This window comes from Uloborus diversus, chromosome 1, assembly GCF_026930045.1.
Source record: "Uloborus diversus isolate 005 chromosome 1, Udiv.v.3.1, whole genome shotgun sequence".
Classification (NCBI taxonomy): Eukaryota; Metazoa; Arthropoda; class Arachnida; order Araneae; family Uloboridae; genus Uloborus; species Uloborus diversus.
This window is the reverse complement of record NC_072731.1, coordinates 261,019,280-261,043,336: the sequence shown is the minus strand read 5'-3', so window position 1 is coordinate 261,043,336 and position 24,057 is coordinate 261,019,280. Positions and strand designations below refer to the sequence as shown.

At 31.6% G+C, this 24,057-nt stretch overlaps 1 protein-coding gene across 1 annotated transcript in view; it reads left to right on the top strand.

Moving 5' to 3' along the window:
• LOC129234249 (glycogen debranching enzyme-like) overlaps positions 1-24,057 on the top strand; it is a 66,466-nt gene extending 42,409 nt beyond the window's left edge. The window contains exons 19-28 of the mRNA XM_054868229.1: positions 2,699-2,877; positions 4,638-4,740; positions 7,209-7,434; positions 9,440-9,551; positions 10,337-10,472; positions 11,712-11,824; positions 13,619-13,839; positions 17,947-18,044; positions 22,233-22,320; positions 23,547-24,057. Coding sequence (XP_054724204.1) covers positions 2,699-2,877; positions 4,638-4,740; positions 7,209-7,434; positions 9,440-9,551; positions 10,337-10,472; positions 11,712-11,824; positions 13,619-13,839; positions 17,947-18,044; positions 22,233-22,320; positions 23,547-23,837 — 1,567 coding nt within the window. The 3' untranslated portion in view covers positions 23,838-24,057. The remainder of the gene's footprint in view (positions 1-2,698; positions 2,878-4,637; positions 4,741-7,208; positions 7,435-9,439; positions 9,552-10,336; positions 10,473-11,711; positions 11,825-13,618; positions 13,840-17,946; positions 18,045-22,232; positions 22,321-23,546) is intronic.

Here is a 24,057-nt window from a genome sequence, read left to right as displayed (position 1 = left end):
AGAATGGATTTATTGTTACTGCTTTTTTGACAAATTTTAAGTACTGTTTTAACACAGCATGAATTTCAACAAATATTTTTCCATGTACTCGAACAATTAAAGGGTTTACCACAACTAACCATGTCTTGAAAGCTGACATTGAAGAAGAAATTGCCAATTTGGATCCAGATGTTTTGCGAGCAACAATTAAAAATGCCAAGAAACGAGCGCAATTATGCATGAACTTGGGAGGCAGCCATTTGAATAATATGATTTTTTCCAAGTAATGTCACCAATTTTACACTTTCAAATAAAGTTTTGATGAAAACAGAGCTCTTTTTTCCCCCATCTTTACTAATAATAAAGCTGAAAGTCTCTCTGTCAGGATGTCTGGATGTCTGTGACATGCATAGCGCCTAGAGCGTTCGGCCAATATTCATGAAATTCGGCACAAAGTTAGTTTGTAGCATGGAAGTGTGCACCTCAAAGTGAAATTTTTCGAAAATTCGATTTTGTTCTTTTTCTATTCCAATTTTAAGAACATTTTCCCGAGCAAAATTATCATAAGATGAACAAGTAAATGACCAAGTTATCATAGCATGGAACCGTAACATGGGCAAGAAAATTGGCAAGAAATTCACCATACATTATTTGTAAATATACAGGCAAACCAAAAGACCTTTTAATTTTCTACTACGGGCAAAGCCGTGCGGGTACCACTAGTCTTTACTAATAATAAAGCTGAAAGTCTCTCTGTCCGGAGGATGTCTAGATGTCTGGATGTCTGTAGGATGTCTGTGACGCGCATAGCGCCTAAACCGTTCGGCCGATTTTCATGAAATTTGGCACAAAGTTAGTATGTAGCATGGGGGCGTGCACCTCGAAGCGATGTTTCGAAAATTCGATGTGGTTCTTTTTCTATTCCAATTTTAAGAAAAAAACTATCATAAGATGGACGAGTAAATTACGAAATTATCATAACGTGGAACCGTAACATGGGTACAAGCCAAATGGCGAGATACGAAATGATCATAACGTGGAACCGTAACATGGGTACAAGCCAATTGGCGAGAAAATTCACCATACATTATTTGTAAATATACAGGCAAACCAAAAGACCTTTTAATTTTTCTACTACGGGCAAAGCCGTGCGGGTACCACTAGTTTAGAATAAAATGGCAGCCAATTCAAATCATGACGTTACTTTTTGCACAACCTTGTACAATCATTCATAGTAACTTTTATCTGTGATTTCTCTTCATTTAACTGCCTCACTCATATTTCAATAGTTGCCTATTAAGCACTCATAGTATGCATTTTTAAATCATCGTCTCAATCAGCTTGTAAGTTACGGAGTCCAGTATTTCTAACCATATACCATGCAAATACTTCACATGAGCCAGTTATTTTATAGAATTAGGTGTTATTTTTTATTAGTATTTTTTTACTCAGTGTTCCGATGACAAAGTTAGAATAAATTTTTTATGGTATTTGGTGCTATGGACTTGTTAAGAATTGTTTTATCTTTTGAAGTATCGACTGATTTTTTCATTAATTGGTACATTTCATTGAAATTATTTATGTGCACAGACCTAGATAATACAGAGGAACACTAGAACACGGCTCTCGGAAAACTTTTCGAGCTTGTAGACAGTTGTGTTTCTTTCTTTTTTTTTTTTCAAATTTTTGTATTATTAAAACTTTTTGCACCAATTTTGTGGTACCATGAATTAATAGCACTCAAAATGAAGTAATTATAATTGAAAAACCATGCTGGTCACATTACAGCACTGCACTCACATGTAAATTTACAGTCAATGCTGTTAGCAGCAGTAGAGGATTTGGAAAAAATGCATAGCTTTTTCTGCAGAAACCTTTTTTCAAAATAATTTGAGATTGCAGACTGTTTTAAATTTTATCTAGTTATACAGTTACTTACAGGGTTCGAAAATATCATGATATTTTCGAAAATATCCTATATTTTGGTATCTATCCAATATTTTCAGTTAGCACAAACTAGTCTTCAAAATATCAAGTCCTAAAATCACTATTTGTTTTCTTATATTATAATTACAAAATGTAGATTTAAAATTACGGTTTCTTTCATTATTTATAACTAATATTTTGTTTTACATTTTTATCAATTTTAATAGAGTTAATTTATCATTAGCTGTTTTACTCATTTTTCTTCTGTTAACTACTTTTACAGTTATATGATTCAGAAATAAATAATATGAATTAGACACAGTCATTAGACATTTCCTTTTTTTCGACTAACGTTTAATATTCAATTAGGCAGCCCTTTTAATATGAACTATTAAAATTGTTACCTTCCTCAAAATTTTATAAAAATATATTATAAAAAATATTAGATTACTTTGTTATATCAATGATGCATTAATACATCATAAAAATATATTACATACATTTTTAACTATTTTTAATAATAAATGAACAATGTTACTATGATTGATATAATTTTGATATTAAAAATACCATAGTTGGAGAAAAAATCGAAAATATGATGTTTTCAAAATAAATATCGGAAGTATATCATGATATATATCGGCGAACCCTGGTTACTTATGTAGTTTTTAGCCTTCAAAATGCCTGTATGAAATATCTTATTAGTATGAACTTTTATTACTCAGTGGAATTTCTTATCATGAATGTAAATATATTTTGTATGTCTTTATTTTCTCACTGAAATATGTTTTAGCTTTATTTCTGAAGGCTCTACCTTTGTAAAAGCGCTGGCCATGGGTTCTGTCATTTTATGCGGAATTGTACGAAGTGCTCCGTTGCCCCTCCTTTCCCCTAACTTGCAACCACCAGTGCCCAGTGAAACAAAAGATGCTAATGGAAAGGTTCTCCAGAACTGCGTTACGATATCTGCAGGTATTTTGAAAACGTATATTTCAGTACTGTATACTGGTGTCCCTCGTATAACACGGTACTTCTACAACACGGTTTCGATATGAGTACGAAACTTAAATCAATAACTACACGGTTTTGATGTAAAATGAATTTTTAAAAAAGGGATTTAATTTTGTTCAATACACTGTTAAAAAATGTATAGTAACAACTGTAATAAGTTTTTACCTTGTTTTTATGAAACTTTTACGAAAAATTGTCTGTCTTGAGCTCAAAAGTTTGGTTTCACCGTATGACACTAATTTTCAACTTTTAAATACATAAGTACTTGATTTTTCTCATCAGTGTTCTAAAAGCAAAAAGGTGAATATTATTTTGTTTCCAATGCATTGTAAGAAAATAACATTAGGATTTTAAGCATAAGCTGAATTTGGCAAACGATAAATGAAAAATGTAGTCGAAACAAAATATGAAATAAAATAAATTGAATAATTCTATTTATTTTGAACTTTGTTTTTGTTGCTCAGACGAACTTTATTGCTACAGAAAAGCTCAGATTTTTTTTTTCTTATAGAATGCTTTTTGTTCTTAATACAGAAAGAAAAGCGGATAAAGTTTTTTCTTGTTGTGTATAACAGTTTGAGATATGTAAAAGAATTAAGTTTTATCGTTTTTAACAACTCTTATTTTTAAATCGGTGGGTCTGTGTATGTTCTGGTTGCCAGTTTTTGTTTATGTGTTCTATTGAGCCGAAATTTCAGCTGTTATAAAATTTGCTCCTTATGACTTGGTTTCGATATAACACGTTACACATTCCTTGATTTACGTTATTTCAAGGTCTCGTATAACACGGTTTCAATATAATATGGAACACGGTTTCGATACAACACAGTACACATTGACATTGATTTATGATATGTACATGATTAAGTAGGTTAAAAATTTAGTAGAAAACCTATTTATAAAAAAATTTCATATAACACGGTTTCGATACTACGCAGAACGAATTAACCATGCTATACAAGAGCTACCTGTATATGCATTTATTGAGCACTTACCATTATCGTCAATCATTACCAAATGGAAACTAATAAATACCAACGATGTTTACTGTATTTAGCATGCTTTTTCCTTAAGCAGGGGTGCCCACCTGGGGGGGGGGTCATGGTGCAGACTGCGGCATAGAAACTTTTAGGGGGGTGTTTTCGGGGGTCTCTGTGGTATTGAGGAGGATGCTGTGCCCTTGCCCTTAGAGGGGGTGGGCACCACTGTGTTAAGTCTTTTTAATACTTGTTACAAATATTTTGAAACTTAACCCTCTCTTAGTTTGCCGTGTCTTTGAGGTCATATCAAATTTTATCATTATATTTTCCTATAGGGTTATTTATTTATTGACTAGTGTGACTTGAGTGATGCCATATGACTGCTATTCGTTTAGATTGTCGCTACTGGCTCAAGTTACAATTTCAGTCAGACTCTTTAACCTATTTTTAAAATATGAAAAAATTTTAAAGCAAAAATCCACCTTATATGTTTAATACATTATTCTTTAACATTCTGTACATATAAGTATATTTTCTACAAGAAATAATTTGGGCAATAGAGGGTTAAAAACATTTTTTGGTGTAGACATCGCATTATTTCCTTGTACCCTTTTTGAAAGAATATATTTTTAATTATTGAAACAAAATGGCTGCATCTAGAAAGTACGGCTGTGATTTTTCTTCAGTTGTAAATTTTTTAAACCAATTTTTTTTTCATCTTAAACATTCTTTTAACTACAGGCTTGCCTCATTTCTCGACTGGCTACATGCGCAACTGGGGTAGAGATACCTTCATTTCATTGAAAGGACTTCTGCTGGTCACAGGAAGATATGAAGATGCAAGGTGTGTAATTTTTCAAGTGTTATATTGTTACAATTTTTGTAATTAGTAATTATTTTTGTGATTAATTTGTCGTAATCTAGCTAAATTTGGCGTTTATTAAATTATCTTTCATCTAAAATTATTGTAGTAACGTAACCTGTAAATAGTTACTTGTAATGAATATACAGCCCCCGTACATTCGGCCGAAGTCCCCTCATTTCTGAATGATAAAATTTGTGAATGGAAAGAAATAAAATAATGGTCTACGTTTTTTGGGAATCTTGTGGAAAATTTGAGAGTTCTCTTTCGATGTCTATAAATAGCCGTACCGCATGATAAAAAGTCAGTCTCGACTGAGCCATTGGGCTGAGAGCATTTATTTTGCTCTGTGTATTAGCTCTGTTTATTGCGAGGCATTTCGCTGTTTTGTTTTGCGTATTTGTATGTAAATACGTGTGTAACCGTTGAGTTTACAGTGTTGATTGATCTTCTTATACATATAAAATCTGAGTATCTATCTATCTATGTCCAAGCTTCTTCTCCCGAACGACAGTGAACTGACCATCGAACCAGGTATCGATGGATTCGTAATCCTCCCGTCTTCATGTTTGGCTATTTAACATAATCCTCCGATAATAATTAGCGGAGATATCAATTAAAAATTATTAATTATGACTCTTAGATTTCAAAATAAAATCCATATTTTTCGAAGGCTTTCCTCCATTCAAATTATTATTCAGTGCTTCATCTCAACTTTCTGCAACAACGCTTTTATTAAAATGTATAGCGTGAAGAAAATCATTGAGATAAAAGATCTGTTGCCATTTTTTTTTCTCGAATATGAACAGGTAAAATTCTTGTTTTTGTTTTGAGGCTTTTCGTGTAATCAGGGGATTTAAAATGTTTACTTTTTTTGGGGGGGGGGGTTCCGCAATCTGCCGCAAAATTTCACTGACTTTTTTTTTTTTGGTTCAAGCCTGAGTGTTGAACTCGCGTCACTTGACATAACTTTTATTTTCGAGGTGGACCGTGCAAAGCCGGGCGACGCAGCTAGTATTTGCTTAATTGCTGATGATTAATTTAGCAGTTGTTAACGATCTTTCCTGTACATAGTGTAAATAAATTTCCTGTGTGTTCTCAAGAACTGTGTCTTCATTTCAAGAAAGTGGAAGTCGCACCGGATCCGTAACAATATGTAACTGTACATACTGAGTAAGTTTTCTGGGTAATTAAAATTTCTTTAAGCACGAAACTTTCTAAATTGGCAAAAACAGAAAGATATCATTGGTGTCACCGCCATCTTTGTGCTTTATGCTCTCATTTTACATTTTGATGAATTTTTTTAATGAGTTCATATATTTCTATGATTATTTAATCTTAAAGGAGCTTTTAATTTCGTTTTTTTTTTAGTTGTCAGATTATGTTAATGACACTTTTCATTTGAAAGGAATATTGTTTTGTTTATTTGAGTACTTTTCAGTTTAATGGAACTTAATACTGTTGTTTTTGTTCTTAGCTTATTTCTATGGAACTTTTTATGTCAAAAGAATATTATTTTTTGAACTTTATTATTTTTCATTTTAAGGACTAATTCCACTTTTACTCGTGCCCAATGTCTTGTTATGTTAAGAAAAATCCCTTAAAAGACAAAATAATGTGTGTTATTGCCAAACAAGTAGTTGTTACAGGGCCGGATTTGGAAGTGTGGAGGCCCCGGGGCAAAGAAAGAGTGGGGGGCCCTAGTCAGGGTTCGAAAAGATCATCATATTTTCGAAAATATCCGATACTTTGATATATATCCAAATATTTTGATATGTATGTATATATCCAATATTTTCGATTTAAAAAATGTCCATTCAAGTCATTTCGTCAAATAATTTTTAAACTTTTGAGCTCAAGAAGTAAGAAGTTGTAAGGGTAACCCTCAAAGTTAACCATTTTTCTCGGATTTTGTTTCACTTACTTTATTTCTCTTTAACTCATAGGTACAAATTACAAATTAAATGGATAAAAAAAATATATATTGCTACTGAAATGCTCAATCAAATAAAAAATTGATAGTAAATGGATACTTGCAATCAGGGCTTTCTGTTATATCGATAATAATATTATTTTTGTGCAAGTATTCTTCGTAGAAATACACAAAAAAATGTCTGGGAGAAAAAACTTAAAATTTGCTAACCCGTGAAAGTTAGGATATTTTATAAAATTTTATTGTGGAGGCCCCTTTGCTGTGGAGGCCCCAGGGCAGTAACCCTGCCTGCCCTCCCCTAAACCCGGCCCTGAGTTGCTAAATAACTTTGACCAAACATGAATACAATAAACTATATGAGAAGTAATTGCTAAGAGTAAGAAATACACTAAGTCATTCTTCTTCAGGGTCATTCTTCAGCGTGACCCCCCCCCCTAAAATGGTAGTCTGTATCCGCCCCTGGTTATGTATGTAGCTGTTATGAAACTAAACAATACTCATCTTATTTCTTCCACAGATACATTATTTTGGCTTTTGCCGCCTGCTTGCGCCACGGGCTAATGCCTAACCTCCTGGATAGAGGTGAATGTGCAAGGTTCAATTGCAGGGATGCCGTTTGGTGGTGGCTGCAATCTATTCAGGAATATGTCAAAATTGTTCCTGATGGACACGCAATTTTAAAAGATCAAGTCTCCAGGATTTTTCCCACTGATGATTCTCCTGCTCAACCTGCTGGAAAGCATGTAAGTGCAAAGATTCTTCACATGTCATTAGTGTTAATATTGATTGATTTGAAAATACAGTGGAACCTCCAAAACTCGACACCCCAAGGGAACATGAAAACATGTAGACCTAAACGAATGCCAACTTACTGAGGTTCCATTATTTTAATTCTTAAAGAGTTTATGTGTCACCTATTCGCATTCACATCATGAAAATTAATTCCAGTAAATAAATTTTCTTTTTGTTTTCTTTTTCTTTCTTTTTTTTGAAAAGTACATAATAAAATCACTATATTTTTTTTAAATATCTCATAAGAAATAAATCCATAATTTTATAAAATAGGTGAAAAAGCTTCTTTCTCTAAGGACTTCCATGGGTGGATTTATCCTAACCTTTCCTAGCCTTTTAGAATTGCAGTAACAGCACAGTGTGGTGGCTGAATCCTCTGGATGAATGATGGAATTCTCTAAATAAGCTTTCCGGAAACCATAGTGTAAAATTCTTAGACAAGGTCAAAGTGAAAAAATATTGGTAGCAAAAATTATAGACTACTATAGCGATTGGATGTCAAATTATAGGGGTTTCTGCAAATGTGTATCAATTTAGAGGTGATTTCCCCCTTTGAAATTAGCATTAGGTCTCTCATAAGAAAAATAAATATTGAGTTACCAGGGTAGTTGAGTTATCTGCGTTTGGAGTTGCCGAAGTTTCACTTTATTCAATTTAGAAGAATTCGGTATTGGCAAAAAGAATTCCAACTTACTTGAGCTCTTGTAGATAAAATGTTGAGCAAATGATAACAGCTTCAAACATTTAAAAATAAAAGAAAATACAAAGAAGAAGCGAAAAGGTTTAATAATCATAAAAGTGGTGTCCTTCAAACTTCTAACACTGCAAAATAAAATTTGAAGCAAGCATTATTGATACAAAATTTAATTTTTTACATGGATATGGGATTTTACCTTGTTATACAAAGGAATTACTTACAACTCAAAAAAAAAATGAAAAATGAGAAAAAAAGTTACATAATCAATGATGGGAGCATTTTTTTTTTTTTTTTAAGTTCTCCAGAGAACTAGTGTTTTTTTCACTTGCAAACAAATTTAAAAAAAGAAAAAATCAGTGAAGAAAAGAGGGGGGAAAATCTTTCAGGAAATTGATTGAGCCAGATGTACTTATTAAAAATATTTCTAAAACATAGGAGGTATTCATAGCCTTTAAGAAACAAAAGAAAACAACTGGACGCTGCACTGTGCTTTTATAATAGATGGCAGATTTTATTCAAGAAAAACTGGCAGAGGCCCAAAAAGGAATGTAAATAAAATTTTCAGCTGCAGTCCCCCTGTATCGAAGGAGAGGAGGAGGCTTGTATTGTAAACATAGAGAGAGCAATTTATCCTCTCATTGATTGCAAACTTTATTACTCTAAATGACTTTATTGTTTTAACAGAAAGAAATGCAATCAATTTTGTACGAATTTTGCATTAAATCTAACCATTGCTTGTGTATTCATTCATTCAATTAATTTCTTTGGTAACAATGAATACTATGCAACAAAATATTGATTTCAACGAAATAAATTTTTAGTCCTGAATTACTTGTCATTACTACAAAATTCCTGTTAGGATGAGAAAAAAAAATTGTGGCCCCTTGAAATTTGTGGTTGCAGAATTTCATTGTATATGGGAAACACATTGCTTGAAAATCAAAATAAGAAATGGAGTTGCTAAATTTTATTAGTCAACTTTCTCCAATCTTAAATGCATACTTTGACTGTTCTTCTTTTTAATTTTTTTTCATTTATTTTACTTGTTTTTGCAACTGATATTTTTAAAGGAAATTCAGCTTATTTTCACTAATTAAATTACATTATTATTTCATTTTGTTTCTCATTTTCATGTGAAAATAGACCAAACGTGCAACAAATTAATACTCTTCACTTGCTCCTAATTTTGATTTGATGTGCATTGTTTTATTTTTAATTTATTTGAATTTCAAATTTTCCATATTTTTCTTTAAAAATAGGATCAACCGTTGCACGATGTTATTCAAGAAGCTTTGCAAACTCATTTTCAAGGTTTGAAATTTCGCGAGAGGAATGCTGGGCGTCAGTTAGATGAACATATGTCCGATGAAGGTATTATGCATTTGAAGTTATACACTTACCATATTACCCGAAATTTTCCAGCATGCCGGATAATTCGAGGTTTATTTCACAACAAAACAAAAGTAAATTTCCTCGTTCAGTTCCAATCAGAAAGCAAACCACTGTAAGGAAAAAAACTAATAAATCCCGAAAGTAACCTTCTTTCAAAAAAAATACGTATTGCATATAATGTGTGCTTATTATTTATTCTAGGTCATTGTTAATGGATTTAATTAAATTCCAATAAAGTAATCAATTCAGAAACAATCATTGTTACTGTGATTTGTTTTTTTTTTTTAAATAAATTATTTTAGGTTCCTTTTAGAGAGTTAAGTTTAATTTTTATTTATTGAACAGCTGTGGTAAATTCTTCAGCACTAGTTTAGGGACGGTAACCTACTGCTTAAGTGTTTGCTTACTTAGTTTTAATTTAATTTTTATCAAATTACAGAGCTATTAGTTATTAAACAGTATTTTTCTTGTTAAAATAAAAAATGTCATTGTTAGTAAATATTTTTACAAAATTAAACTGTTTATTAATACTAATAAGGTATATGTAAAACTTTTATTCATTTTTAAGCTGAGCATATATTTTTTCTAGTATTTATGTTTTTTTCCTAACCTCGATTTTTCCGGCATGCCGGAAAGAACCAGGGAAGTGTTATTGAAAATCTTGTAAACCCCGAATTTTGCGGCATGCCGCATAATGCGTGGTAATATGGTACGTTTCAATTTATCTGCAAGTATTTGCTCAAGAAAAACCTTGCTTTTTCCAGGATTCAATAATGAAATTGGTGTTGACTTGGAAACTGGCTTTGTTTTTGGAGGAAATAAAGCAAACTGTGGCACCTGGATGGACAAAATGGGCAGTTCTGATAAGGCTGGAAACAGAGGCAAGCCTGCTACACCTAGGTAGTTTTAACTTTATGTAATGAAGAAAATGCTTATAACTCGAAGAAAATGCTTATAACTTTTATTGTAGTTATCTTAAAAATTAATTTTTATAAATTTATTCATCCATTGAATTGTTGTTAAATCCTTTCATAAATTCAAATCTTGAGTTTTACTAAAGTATTTTACCAAAATTAATTTAATATGTAAGAAATTTCTTTGAAATTACCAAATTAAAAGAACAATCAAGGTTGGGTTTTTGATGTTATTACCAATATTTTATGTCACATTTGTTTAAGCTAAATTTTTTTTGGATTAAACCGTCATAAGACCCAAAATCTTAAGTTCACTAGTTTCAACTCAAAATACAATTAAAAGTAATTAATTACTTTTAATTGTATTCTATGTTAATAATGTAACTATATACTATGCAATAAAAAATAATGATCATTTATTTTAACTGTTTTCAAAATAATGAATAATTGGATTTTAAAAAATAAAAGATAGTAATGTACCTTGGAAAACTATTGATTTTTCGTTATAGTTTGAATATGAAATAGTTTATTACAAATATGGGTTTTCATGTCTGTTTATTATTCAAAACCAGTTAATGAAATTAAATATTAACATGGAAATAATTTTTTTTCAGTGAAGTATGTTTTTAGATTATAAATGAAAATACATGCTCAATGACATTGAACTGCCTATGAATTGTAATTGATTAGTGATACTGTAATTTAATAGTTAAATAATAAGTTGCTCATCGTAAAATTATTGTTAGAAAAATGATTGAATATTTTAACAAAAATTAATGTTTAAAAGTGAATGACTTGCCGTCACCTAATTTTATTGCAATAGCAGACAACATTGATTTAATAAGTTTTAACATTTTTGACGAGCTGGTTTTTGACATGACGGATTAACCCTGGTTACAAACTGCATAAAACTGGCACATGTGAAAACTTAAGTCCTGATTCATGTGTATGAATATTGTAGCTCACATAAAAAAACATTAACATTAGTTAATCATATTTCTTGATCAAGAATACTTTACGAAAAGTTTCCTTCCCCATTTTCACATTTTTCTTTTTGAAAAAGTGTGAATGTCCTTTTTAACTTTTAAAGAGGCTGTTACTACCGTTCCAGTTCAAATTGTAGAAAATAGCAAACTCCAAGTTCGATTTGTTAAACGGTTGAAAGAATTTTCGAGTGCTTTGCCTACTGTGAAGAGATTAATCTTTGCATTTCTTTTCTTTCAAGAGATGGATCTGCTGTCGAAATTGTTGGTTTAAGCAAATCAGCTTTGAGATGGTTGGATGAAATGTTTCAAGCTGGGCACTATCCTTACTGTATGGTAGAACGTTGCTTAACTGGTATGTGTGTGTGTTTGATTTTAATTTGATAAATTGTGAGTTTTTTTTTTTTCTGTGAGGCAGTTCTTTTATAAAATTCTCCAGGAGTTTCCTTGAAAATTTGTCTGTATATACATGATATTATGTTTACATGTAATCTAAATATTCTAAACTAAATCAGTTCTTTGAACCGTTTTTTAATGCTGAGTTGAGGTTTTTTTTTTTTTTTGGAACTGTAAATATTTTTTTTCGAACTGAAAAGTGTTCCCTAATTAAAGTGTAAGTGAGTAATGGTCTTAGTTTCTGATGATTGTCAAATATGATTTTGTTTAACTAGTTGGTTAATAAGGAAATACCTTTCATCAAAAAAAAGTAAAAATATTAGCAATGACATTGACAAAGCACAAATTGACAAAAAAGTTTCAGAGACATGTTTTGGGGTTACAAGGAACTTTTTTTTTTCAATGTAAAGCATGTGAGCTTATAGATGTAAAGCTTTTGTTGAACTTAAAAGCACCCGCCTCTTCCCCCCCCCCCCTTTTTTTTCACTGAAAAAGGATACTTTTTAGCCCCGTAGAATGCCTGCAATGTTTTGCAAGTTTGTGCTTTTTAAAGATTAATGTCTATAATTTTGGTCAAGTAATGCTTTGCTTTTATAGTGAAAAGTATCTGAAAGTGGTGTTTAATTCTGGTGTCCAAAGTAAACAGATGAAGGAGAGATGAGATAATGCACTGTGAAACCAGAGGCCCAGTTTAGGAAACTCTGGCATAAAATAGTACAATATTGGATTCGAAATTTTGCCAGCTTTAAATCAAAACTTGTTTGTAGCTTCCAAACAGTCATTTCAGAATGATTAGATGGTTCAACGAGCTGTGTACAGTGTAGCCAACAGTAGACCCTTGTTTTACGCGGGTTTATTTTACGCGGTTTCGATTATACGCGGATGCAGCAATGCAAACAGATAAAATTTTCCCCTCTTTCAAAATCCAAACTCCTAAAGATTACAGATTACGCGTAATCAACTGCATTTTGGCGTGCTAATCATCGAGCTTGGGCCACTGCAGACATTTTATGTGATTGGTTCCAGAGCTCTTTCCAGAAGTAAAGTTATTAAACTCACACAGTTCAGAACTCACTAGAAGAAGAGCTTTTAGGAGTGACAAAGGATGAAAAAAACCAGCGAGGATACCGACATCGATGACACACAACCAAAAACGTTCACATTGAAAATGTTGAACCATTCCTATACAACAGAAATGATCTTTCGGATTTATTAAAGAAGGAAGATTCTATCATGGAAATGACGCAAGTGATCATGGATGCGTTAATGCTCTGCAAAGAGTTACAGAGAAAAATTCCTTATGACTGCCAAAAGACTATCATAGCCAGCTCCTCTTTATAAACAGAAAACAAAATTAATTTTTTTTTTATGCATGTTGTGGATAAAAGTCGATATAAGTACACATTAAACTTATTACACAATTACTCATCACTAGAAAGAAGTATTTTGTTATCTACGGAACCAAATCCCTATTTTAACACTATTATTAGATCTCAATTTACGTGGCATTTCCGTGGAACATAACCCCTGCGTAAAACAAGGGTCTACTGTATTAAAATCTTGCAAGCAGAGTGTAGCATTTTACAATTTCTTTTGAAAACAAATACACTAAAAAATAGATTGCAAACTTAATTCACAAGATTTAAAGTTACCCCAAATGATTTTTTCTCTCTCCCCCCTTCCCCCCACCACAACCGTCCCCATCCCATGATCTAACCTGCAACTGTCATTATAAGTTCGAATTTCATTTCAGCTGATACAACAGGCATCGGTAAAACCATCCAGATGTCTTTTACGGATTGGGGTAATTTGATACAAGCCAACTTTGAGAAACACTTTTTTGTAACTACTGAACCTGAAATTGGAGAATCAAAGTATATCCACAAGAGAGGTATTTATAAAGACAGTGTCAACGCCTCTCATCCTTGGACTGATTTTCAACTTCGGCCTAACTTTCCAATTGCCATGTCTGTGGTAAGTCGAACTTGTCTTTACTAGTGTGATTTTTAAAAAAGTATGTTTAAATTTTGAACTTTTCCTATTTAACTTTTTAATATATATTTTTGCTTGATTTTTGAATATTGAAAATGTGTACTTTAAAGAGAAATGTGTACTTTTTGCACTGGCTGTAAACTGCTCCACATTTTGCAGAGTTTCTCGTCAAAAACTAATATTTCACAAGAAAGGTTTTTTTTTTCTGCATTTCTTGCCAAAATTTGTTGAATGAGCATTTTCAAGCAGTTACCCAAACAGGGTTCGGAGATATATATCAGTCGATATATATCATGATAAATATCACGATATATATCCGATATTTATTTTGAAATATCATGATATTTACGATGTTTATTTTTTCAACTATGATATTTTCAATATAAAAAGTATAACAATATTGTTCATTTATTCTTAAAAATAACCAAAAAGTTATGTACTATATTTTTATGATGTGTAATAAATCATTAATATAACAAAGTAATATAATATCCCTTTTATACTTGTATTTTATATTCATAAAATTATTAGTAATGTAACAATTTTAATTCATTTTAAAATTGCCTAATTAAATATTAAACATTGCTCAGAGAGAGATAAATGTCTTATGACTGTCCACCGACTAATGCATATTATTTATGTCAGAATCCTATAACTGTAAAAGTAGCTGACATAAAAAACAGAGTAAAACAGCTAATGCTAAATGAACTCCATTAAAATTGATAGACGTGTAAAATGAAATATTAGATATAGATAATGAAAGGTCTTAATTTTAAGTCTACATATTGTGATTATAATATAAGAAGATAAAGAGCAATTTGAGGATGCATTTACTATTTTGAAGACTTTAGTTTGTGCTAATTGAAAATATTGGATATATATCAAAATATCCCGATATATATCAAAATATCGGATATCTTCGAAAATATGTTTTCGAACCCTTCACCCAAATACCTCTCTTTTTCTGCTAAGCAACCAGTTTTTATACTAGCCACCTTAAAATTTAGGCATTTTAATAATTATTAAGCTTGTTCACCCTAATTTCGATTTTTACTCATTTTGAAATCAAATTGTAAAACGCTTCCATTACATTTGTTCGTTTTCGTCGTCTATGTGATTGTGCTCCTTAAGTATTAAAAACTTTCTGTTGATAATTATTTTCTTCCCATCTTATGTATTATTTTTTGCTGAAAACTTGTACACTCATCGTTTTGCTACACCCATTCAAAAATTTCTATCCATTTCCATGCGAGTTAGTTCAAACGAACACCATTCACAAAAATTTAAGCCTTAATGCTTACCAGACTTACCTAAGTATAGTTAATGAAGAGTTTATTGTAATTATTTTTATCTAATTATTGAAAATGTTTAGGATAGCAATATATTTATAAAGCCAAGGGACTTTACTTGGGGGAAAAATCGACAGAACTCTTTAAAATTTGAGTAACTCAAATGGAAGGAATATTTTTAGTGTTTAAAAATCTTATCAACCTATTTCGCTATTGCAACTATGAAATATGATCACTTTTTTAGTGATAGTGGCTCTAAAAATGTTTTGTGTAGTAGCTCTAAGAATGCATAGCAAATATTTTTTGGCTCATGACTCTTTAAACTGTAAATATGTATTTATATTAATGAATAAACAAATAATGCAATAAAACATGAAAAAGAAAAAAGGACATCATAGTAGCTCATGTAGCTCAGGGTGGCGACAGATCAGGGAAATCAGGGAGATCAGGGAAAAGTCAGGGAACTTTATTAATCAGGGAAAAATCAGGGAAATATCAGGGAATTTCGAAAAAATAATAAAAAATCAGGGAAAATTGATTCGATGAAGGAAAAAATTTTTATTATTATTTTTTTTTTTTTTTTTTTTTTTTGCTTTACAAAATTAAGTACTCTAATTCCCTGCATATTTTCTGCCAATTATCTGTTCAAAAAAAAAAAGTAAAATTAATGAGGTGCCATTATACACTGCCGCATACTTGTGCATCTTTTTTCCTCAATGTCAAAGTATTCCACAGGATGAACTTCCTAAGATTGCTTCTGTGTCTGTTAGGTTGTTTATTTACCTAGCTTGAAATTTCCTTTCACGCTTTCAATGCTACGTAAAATAAACAACCATACAGGCAAAGAGGAAGCCTTCATTAATGCCTTAGCTCCTTCGCCTTTATTCCATTGTCTCGAAGTAATTAGCGTACTGTAATCATGATTTCAAGAAAATATCTTTAATTTTTGAATTAATACTGATAAAAACTTAAAAGTTATTACTTCTTTGCCTTTTTAATTTAATTGCTAAAATTGAACTTTCAATCAAAAAAAAACTTTGTTTTTTGCCGTTATATTATTTGTTGCCGCCACAGATTATAAAGGTTTTCTTTTCTTCAGACTTAAATAATTCTTTTATTTTATAACCAAGTTGTATTCTTCTTATATATATTTTGAAATTAACTAATTGTTTTTTTCCCCTTGCATTTCAAAGTTGTTTGTTACAAAAGCAATCTAAGCTTTTTTTTCGGTACATACTGAAATCATTTGAAATAGAGTTAACGTGTGTACTTAAGTAAACATTCATTCATTAAAACCTAAGTTCTTGATTAGAGAAAAGCTCCCTATGAATGGATGTCAAATGGTTTCATCTGTTTTGCATAAATATGTCGATTAGTTCTATAAGAATAACTACATTACTTCTATTCTTTCACTATTACTTGTTATTCTTGCAACAATTATTATACTGTTTGAAAACTTAGTTCAAAATAATTTCAATTACTTTTTAGTTCTATCATAAATACACATATGTTCTTAAGAGTGATTTTAATAGTTGCTTAAAATTCTTATGCTATGTGGTTTCTGGAAGTAAAGTTTTTTTTTTTTTTAAATTTTTCTATAATCTTTCCATGTAGAAAAATTTAAAATACTGTTTTGTAGGTTTTTTCTTTTTTCCAAAAAAATTGACTTTATATGTTTTTTTTTTAACCATTTTATTGAAAAAAGTAGCATCTTTTTAAAATATATCTTTAGTTCACAAACTTTACACAGCTTAAAGCGTTTAAAATATTGCATTTTATACAAAGATACAATGGATTTCAAGTAGAGCAAAGAAAGGAAACCATTATCATTAGTAACGTAAATCAGGGAAATTTAGTAAACTTAATCAGGGAAAAGTCAGGGAACTTTTTATCACAGTTCCTGTCGCCACTCTGTAGCTGCAAACTGGTATTGAACATTTTAAAGTGAAAAAAAAAAAAAAAAAAACTGGGATTTTTACAACACAAAAAGAGTTATGTGTACTTAAACAAACACAGTTATAGAGTTTTTTGTAATATCTAACTTTCCTGGCAAATCACAGTTCTTGTTCTCAGAACTAATCAAATGTTATGAACTGCCAGCAGAATTAGACATGTTTACAGTTGGAACAAGTCACTGCATAACTTGTCCTGTTGAAAGAAGTTTTTCTGATGTAATTAAATTTTAATTATTATTGCTTTTTTTTGTGTCGCAAATATTTTTTCTGTATTGAATTCAGTAATAATTTTTCCTTAAAATGATAAATACAAGTTTGTATTTTCTGAAACATTAAGTTTTCTATGAGCAAGCAACATTTATTAATCTTCAAAAGTGTCCACAATTTTAGCCACCACTGTATTTTCAGTTGATGTTCGATTGTAGGAACTTGTTTGGGAACATGGAAAGTGTTCATAAAATCGAATAATTTTAAAATCATTGTTTCAACAAAATACATTTTAGAATCATAAGTGTTCACAAGTTAGAGTTCATAAAATCAAGCATCAGTGGAGACTGTGAGAAGCAAAGGGGTGTAAGTGGACATTTTCAAGTTTTGATTAAAACTCATTAAAAGTTGCAGTCCTAAGTAAGCTTTCATTGAAACATTTTTATAAATTATGCTGTATAACATCACCTACCAGGGTTACTTGTACCACCTCTTGCCCCATAACAGAGGAGAGGTTCACCTACCATGTGTACTGGTTATCTCCAAATTTTGAATTTTGCCACTTACATCCCTTTGCTTCTCACTACCTCAATTGTATATATAATCCACTAATATCAACATTGATATTATATTTTTAGGCTCCTGAATTATTTACACCAAAAAATGCTTGGGTTGCTTTAGAGAATGCCGAAAAGCATCTCCTTGGACCTTTGGGCATGAAGACCCTGGATCCTGAGTAAGCACCATTTATCTCTTGCAATATTAGAAGCTAGCAATCTGTTATGTTCTTTGCTGTATGGTAAAATATATCAATACTTTTTATTTTGAAAGCATACACCATTTTAAGTAGTCCCTTTTATTTCTGACTAGAGGTACCCGCACAGCTTTGCCCGTAATTGAAAATTAAAAGGTCTTTTGGTTCGCCTGTATATTTACAAATAATGTATGGTGAATTTCTCGCCAGTTGGCTTGCCCATGTTAAGATTCCAAATTATGATAACTTGGTAATTTACTCGTCCATCTTATGATAATTTGGCTTGGGAAAATGTTCTTAAAATTATAATATAAAAAGAACAAAATTGAATTTTCGAAAAATCTCTTTGAGGTGCACACCCCCATGCTACAAAGTATGCCAAATTTCCTGAAAATCGGCCGAACGGTCTAGGTGCTATGCGCGTCACAGACATCCAGAGAGACTTTCAGCTTTATTATTAGTAAAGACTAGCTACGTCGCCGGGCTTTGCATGGTCCACCTCGAAAATAAAAGTTATGGCAAGTGACGCATGTTTAACAATCAGGCTTGAAAAAAAAAACTAAAATTTGCGGTAGATTTTGAAAAAATTACCAAAAAGGAAACATTTTAACTCCTTTGATTACAGGAAAAACTTTTAAAACAAAACCCAGAATTTTATTTGCTCATATTCGAGACCAAAAATGGCAACAGGTCTTTCGTCTCAGTGATTTTCTTCACGCTATAAATTTTAATGAAAGCATTGTTGCGGAAAGTTGAGATGAAGCACTGAATAATAATTTCAATGAGGGAAAGCCTTTGAATGATAGGAATTTTATGTTGAAATCTATGAGTCATAATTAATAGTTTTTAATTGATATTTCCGCTAATCATTATCAGAAGATTATGTTAAATAGGCAAACATGAAGACGGGAAGATTACGAATCCATCGATACTTAGTTCGATGGTCAGTTCATTGTCGTACGGGAGAAGAAACTTGGACATAGATACATAGGTACATACATAGATACATACGCTCAGTTTTTAATTATATAAGATTATTAATTAACTGCTAATGTAGGATCTGTTGTGGTAGGAAACATTGGGTGAATGCAAACAAGCTCTTATGATGCTTTTGGTACTTTTTGAAGCTGAACTGTTGGCGAGTGAAGACTAGGTTTACTAGAAAATCGCGACTTCACGGTATGACGGGTGAAAATTTCTTCTACATTCAAACGAAGCCATTGCCTGTTTGGGGATATTTTGATGGTTGAAATTTTAACCCCGACTCCAGTGGATGAACCCTAAACTCCAGTAGATAGCATTCCTTGTTGACCACTTTTTAATTTCTTCATTCTCCTGAAATGAGTCTTACCACTAAAAGAGTTAAGTTATCGGATCCAGTTCAGCCTCGTCAAAATTAAGCATTTCCCTGCCATGTCAAACATTACCAAAAAATATTATCAAATTATCATGATGTGGCGCGAGTTTCATTGTTGATGACGTCAGGAGCTTTACTCGGTCAGTGAATTTGCTATTATATATAGGAGGATGACACTGAAAAATTCATTTTTAAAGTTTGTCGGTCTTACATTTTCCCCTCCAGAGGTCTAGGAATGTGAAATAACTGGCTTTAAATAGTTTTACTTGTCAAGTGGAAGGTTACTAAAAGCATTTATTTATGAAATTCACCTTCAAAGATATTTTTGATGATCAATTTAGGTGTTTACACTTACCCCATAAATACTATGCTCTGGCGTAAATGGAAACATTTAAATTTTATTCTTCTTAGCACTTTGGAAGGTTAAACTTTCATGTAAATGAATTCAGAAGATTTTATGTCTCAATTCCTCCAAATGAAAGGGAGGGATCTAATGTTGAAGCATTGAAATTCTGTCTCCTTTTACCTAAACTAACCCTAATACCAGAGCTGAAGTAGGGGGGAAAGCGGGGGCTCGAGCCCCCTTAGAAATTAGAACTTCCTTGCTTTTAGTACTTTTTTTCTTTTTAAAAATGTAAAAACATTTCTTCTCCAGTCATTAATGAATAAGTTATTAAAAATTTCAAATTTTAATGACTATAATCTGTCCTGAAATCTGTTCCATGGGAAAAATACTCAGCTAAACAGTGGGGAAAATATCAGAGCCCCCCCCCCCCCGTACAGTTTTGCATATGGGCGCCCTTGTTAGTATACCTTGCTGTGATATAATAGTGTATGATGCATTGGTAGGGGAAAAAAGTGGTAAGATTTTAAGCTATCAGACATTTTCATTTTTCCCCCACACTTAATTTCCGAACTTTCATTTGATTTCAAGAAGTGTAAATTCTTTCCTGCTGCAGCAGATTTACAAAGTGATTTTTTTCAAACCGATTTCTAACTAGTATGTTGTGGCCATCACGAAACTTTCTTCTATATTTTTTTTTTTCTGATCCTCCCCATGCTTGACAATATGCAATGATCCCAACAAAAACAAAATGACACATGCAAAAACTTGACGACCATCCCAATGTCTGAATTATTGCAAAAGCAAAGCAAAGAGCGAAAATTGAAAGTTATTTTTAAAGCCTTGCTTGAATTAATTACAAGTATTTTATTTGTTAACAAACATAAGATGGCAACAGTTAAACATTTTAAATCATTGAGATAATATTTCCGATCATTTCCATACAATTAAAATCACGAGAAATACGCAGACGACACTCTATTACGATTTATCTTTCTTATTGTTGCATTAATAAAGCTATTTTTATTCGCTAAAAAAAAAATCAACACCTCTTGGAGCGATTGGCGTCAAAATTGAACCAAAGCCTGTTTACATATGGATTCACATATATTCCAAATTTCAACCAGAACGCAGCATTACTTCTTGAGATAGGGCACTCAAAATGGAAAAAAAGAACGGGTGATTGCGCTGCCCCCCTTTTAGCTGTTGACACCAAAATAAAATCAGCTCTTATACCCACTAAGGGCTACTTGCCGATAAATTTTTCTTTCATTCCGTTCGTTATTTCTTGAGATACAGCAGTCACAATTGACGACAAAAAACGTTCTATAGCTCAACCCCCGTTTGAGTTATTGACACCAAAATTGAATCAGCACCTGTTCCTGTTAATACCAACATATGGACCAAATTTTGTTTGATTCCGCCAGTTACTTCCTGAGGAATAGCAAGCACGCGTAACTCAAAAAACGTCCCATTGCTCCACCCCCCTTGGAGGAATTCGCGCCAAAAACCAATGGGCACAAGTTCACATACGGGCACATATGTGTACCAAATTTCGTTCGATTTCATGCGGTAGTTTTTGCTGTAGAGCGGCCACAAAAAACTGGTCACACACAGACGTGACACACATACATACACACACACACAGACAGACAGACATTTTCCAAAAATAGTCGAAATGAACTCAGCACACCTCAAAACGTTCGAATCCGTCAAAATTCGAAATTCGAAAATTTGCACGAATCCAATACTTTCTTCTATATATTAGATATAGAAGAAAGTAAAAAGAAAGAGGTTTTCAATCCATCGGGATATTTCAATCCATGTCATACTGACCGTTTTGGTATTTGCTTGTTGTGATTATTGTCACTGCATTTTCATACTTGAGAAAAAGACATTGACTATGATTGTTCATTGCATGAGAATGGAAGAACGCTTAAACAGGTAACTGAAGGAACTTGGTACAGTAATTGTTTGCTGCGATATAAAATAATGAAATAAACTTGTTTCTTCCTTTTTTCCCCGCAAAATATTTCTTATTCATTTTTCATTTGACTTGTTTTAAATTTGTATGTTGCTAAACTATTTTCAAAAAATGGATCAGATAATATGGCCAGCAATAGGTTAGCTACATAAATAGAATAATATCAACATGCTAATCATTAATTTCACCAATGCAAATTTGTTTTTCGACGGTCTACAATTATTTTCTGCATGTAATTTCTGTTGATGCAAATGATCCATTTTTAGTCTTAATCATAATTTTCTAAACTATTTTGTGTTAGAAAAACTATTGGAATATTTTCAGAAATTTTATATTAATTACTTTTTATTTTAAAATCATTAGTGGGGGGAAATTCGCAACATAAAATGACCAAAACTATGCTTTGATTTTTTTTTTTTTTGATAATATTTTCATTAATCTTTAAAGCAACAAAAATGTTTATTTTCGTTTGTCATGTATTTTCAGTGATTGGGCGTACGATGGTTTTTATGATAACAGTGATGATTCTACTGACCAAAAAAGAGCCAGAGGGTGGAATTATCACCAGGGTCCTGTAAGTAAACAATGGTTTTTTCTGCGTTTACTATTAAGACGTTTCTAAAGAGTTAAACAATTAAGTGAGCTCACTAGCAAGCCAGAACTTACCTTCTAGGGTGGGGGGGGGGGGTCATAACTGTCTTTGCTCGCTTCTAAAATACCATATTAGGATTGGCAATTTGTATTAAAACAAAAATTTATGGGTGTTTGTTGAAACCCCTCACTATGCCCCTGACTGTAGTGCTTGTTAGTTTCTTTTTGAAGTATTTATTTAAATAGAAATTGAGAGAGTTGGTTGACCAAATAATTTTTATTTACAATTATTTCATATGGTATGATTCCTGACATTTATGACTTATTACCAAGCTAATCAGAAAATCTAAATGTAAGTTTTGGTGATGTGAAATTTTTTATGAATTAATCGATAATTAACTGAAATGTGTTTTTTTTACCAGCTTTACGTATTGATAAATGCAACAATGTTTGTTGAAAAAACAGGCATAGGACAGAATATTTTGTGCTGTATCGTCATTTTTCGAGAGTTGTCTTGTCATAATTTTGAAAACTAAACATAGCATAATGTTATTTTCTTTTATATTCTCTGAAAAAAAATCATGTTGTACCTAAGTTGACATCCCGTTATTTTGAATTTGTTTTCGTGTTACATCTTATTTAGTTGTGTGGAAAATATCACATAAGTTCAAACTAGAAACTGATGAGATTACAATTTTTTTTTTTCAACTTACAATTACGCTTGTCTAGTCCCACAAACTAGTGTGAGCAAAGTTGCGCTAGTTGAGGTGCTTAAGTGTTAATGGTTTCATTTTCCTCTTATTTTGCTGGCTAAAAAGAAATATATATATATATATATATATATATATATATATATATATATATATATATATATATATATATATATATATACATATATATATATATATATATATATTATATATATATATATATATATATATATATATATATATATATATATATATACATATATATACATATAAATAACAGAAATTATTCAAGATATTGTATTTCACATTAATAGTAAATCCTAAAATTTCAATCTATTTTCATTAAATTCCTTTAAAGCCTTAAGGACTATAGTTGGGGCAAATATAACCTAGCAGTGTCGGGTTAGGTTTACTTTAAATTAATTCCAAGTCTTCACTATGCATTTATTTTTTCCTGAATTTCTGTTTTTATTCCAAATGTTCCTCTTTTGGAAATCAGGAGTGGCTGTGGCCTACTGGCTACTTCCTACGAGCCAAGCTAATATTTGCCCGTAAGATGGGAAGGCAAGAATTTCTCCGAACTGTCGATTTCGTCAAACGTGTCATGTCCCGCCATTTCTCCGAGATTCAGAGTGGTAAATGGAGAGGTCTGCCCGAACTGACCAACAAAGATGGTGCTCTTTGCAGAGACAGTTGCGTGGTACAGGCATGGAGCCATGCAACTCTACTGGAAGTCCTGCATGAGATGGATTCTATGTGTTCAGATGAAGACGTGCCACAAAACTCTTAAATAAATGTCCAGAATGTGAAAAACTACTATTTTTTATGCCTGAATGTTTAAGTTTACAAGAGATTTATATGACATTGAATGTATTTTTATTGTTATTCTTTGAAGTTGTGTATTATTGTTATGTGCTTTTATTTATTTTTCTTTTTACTTAAATATTTTAACATATTTTAAAATTTTCCATCTTGGTTAGTAGCTTATACATTAACACAATAAAACATTG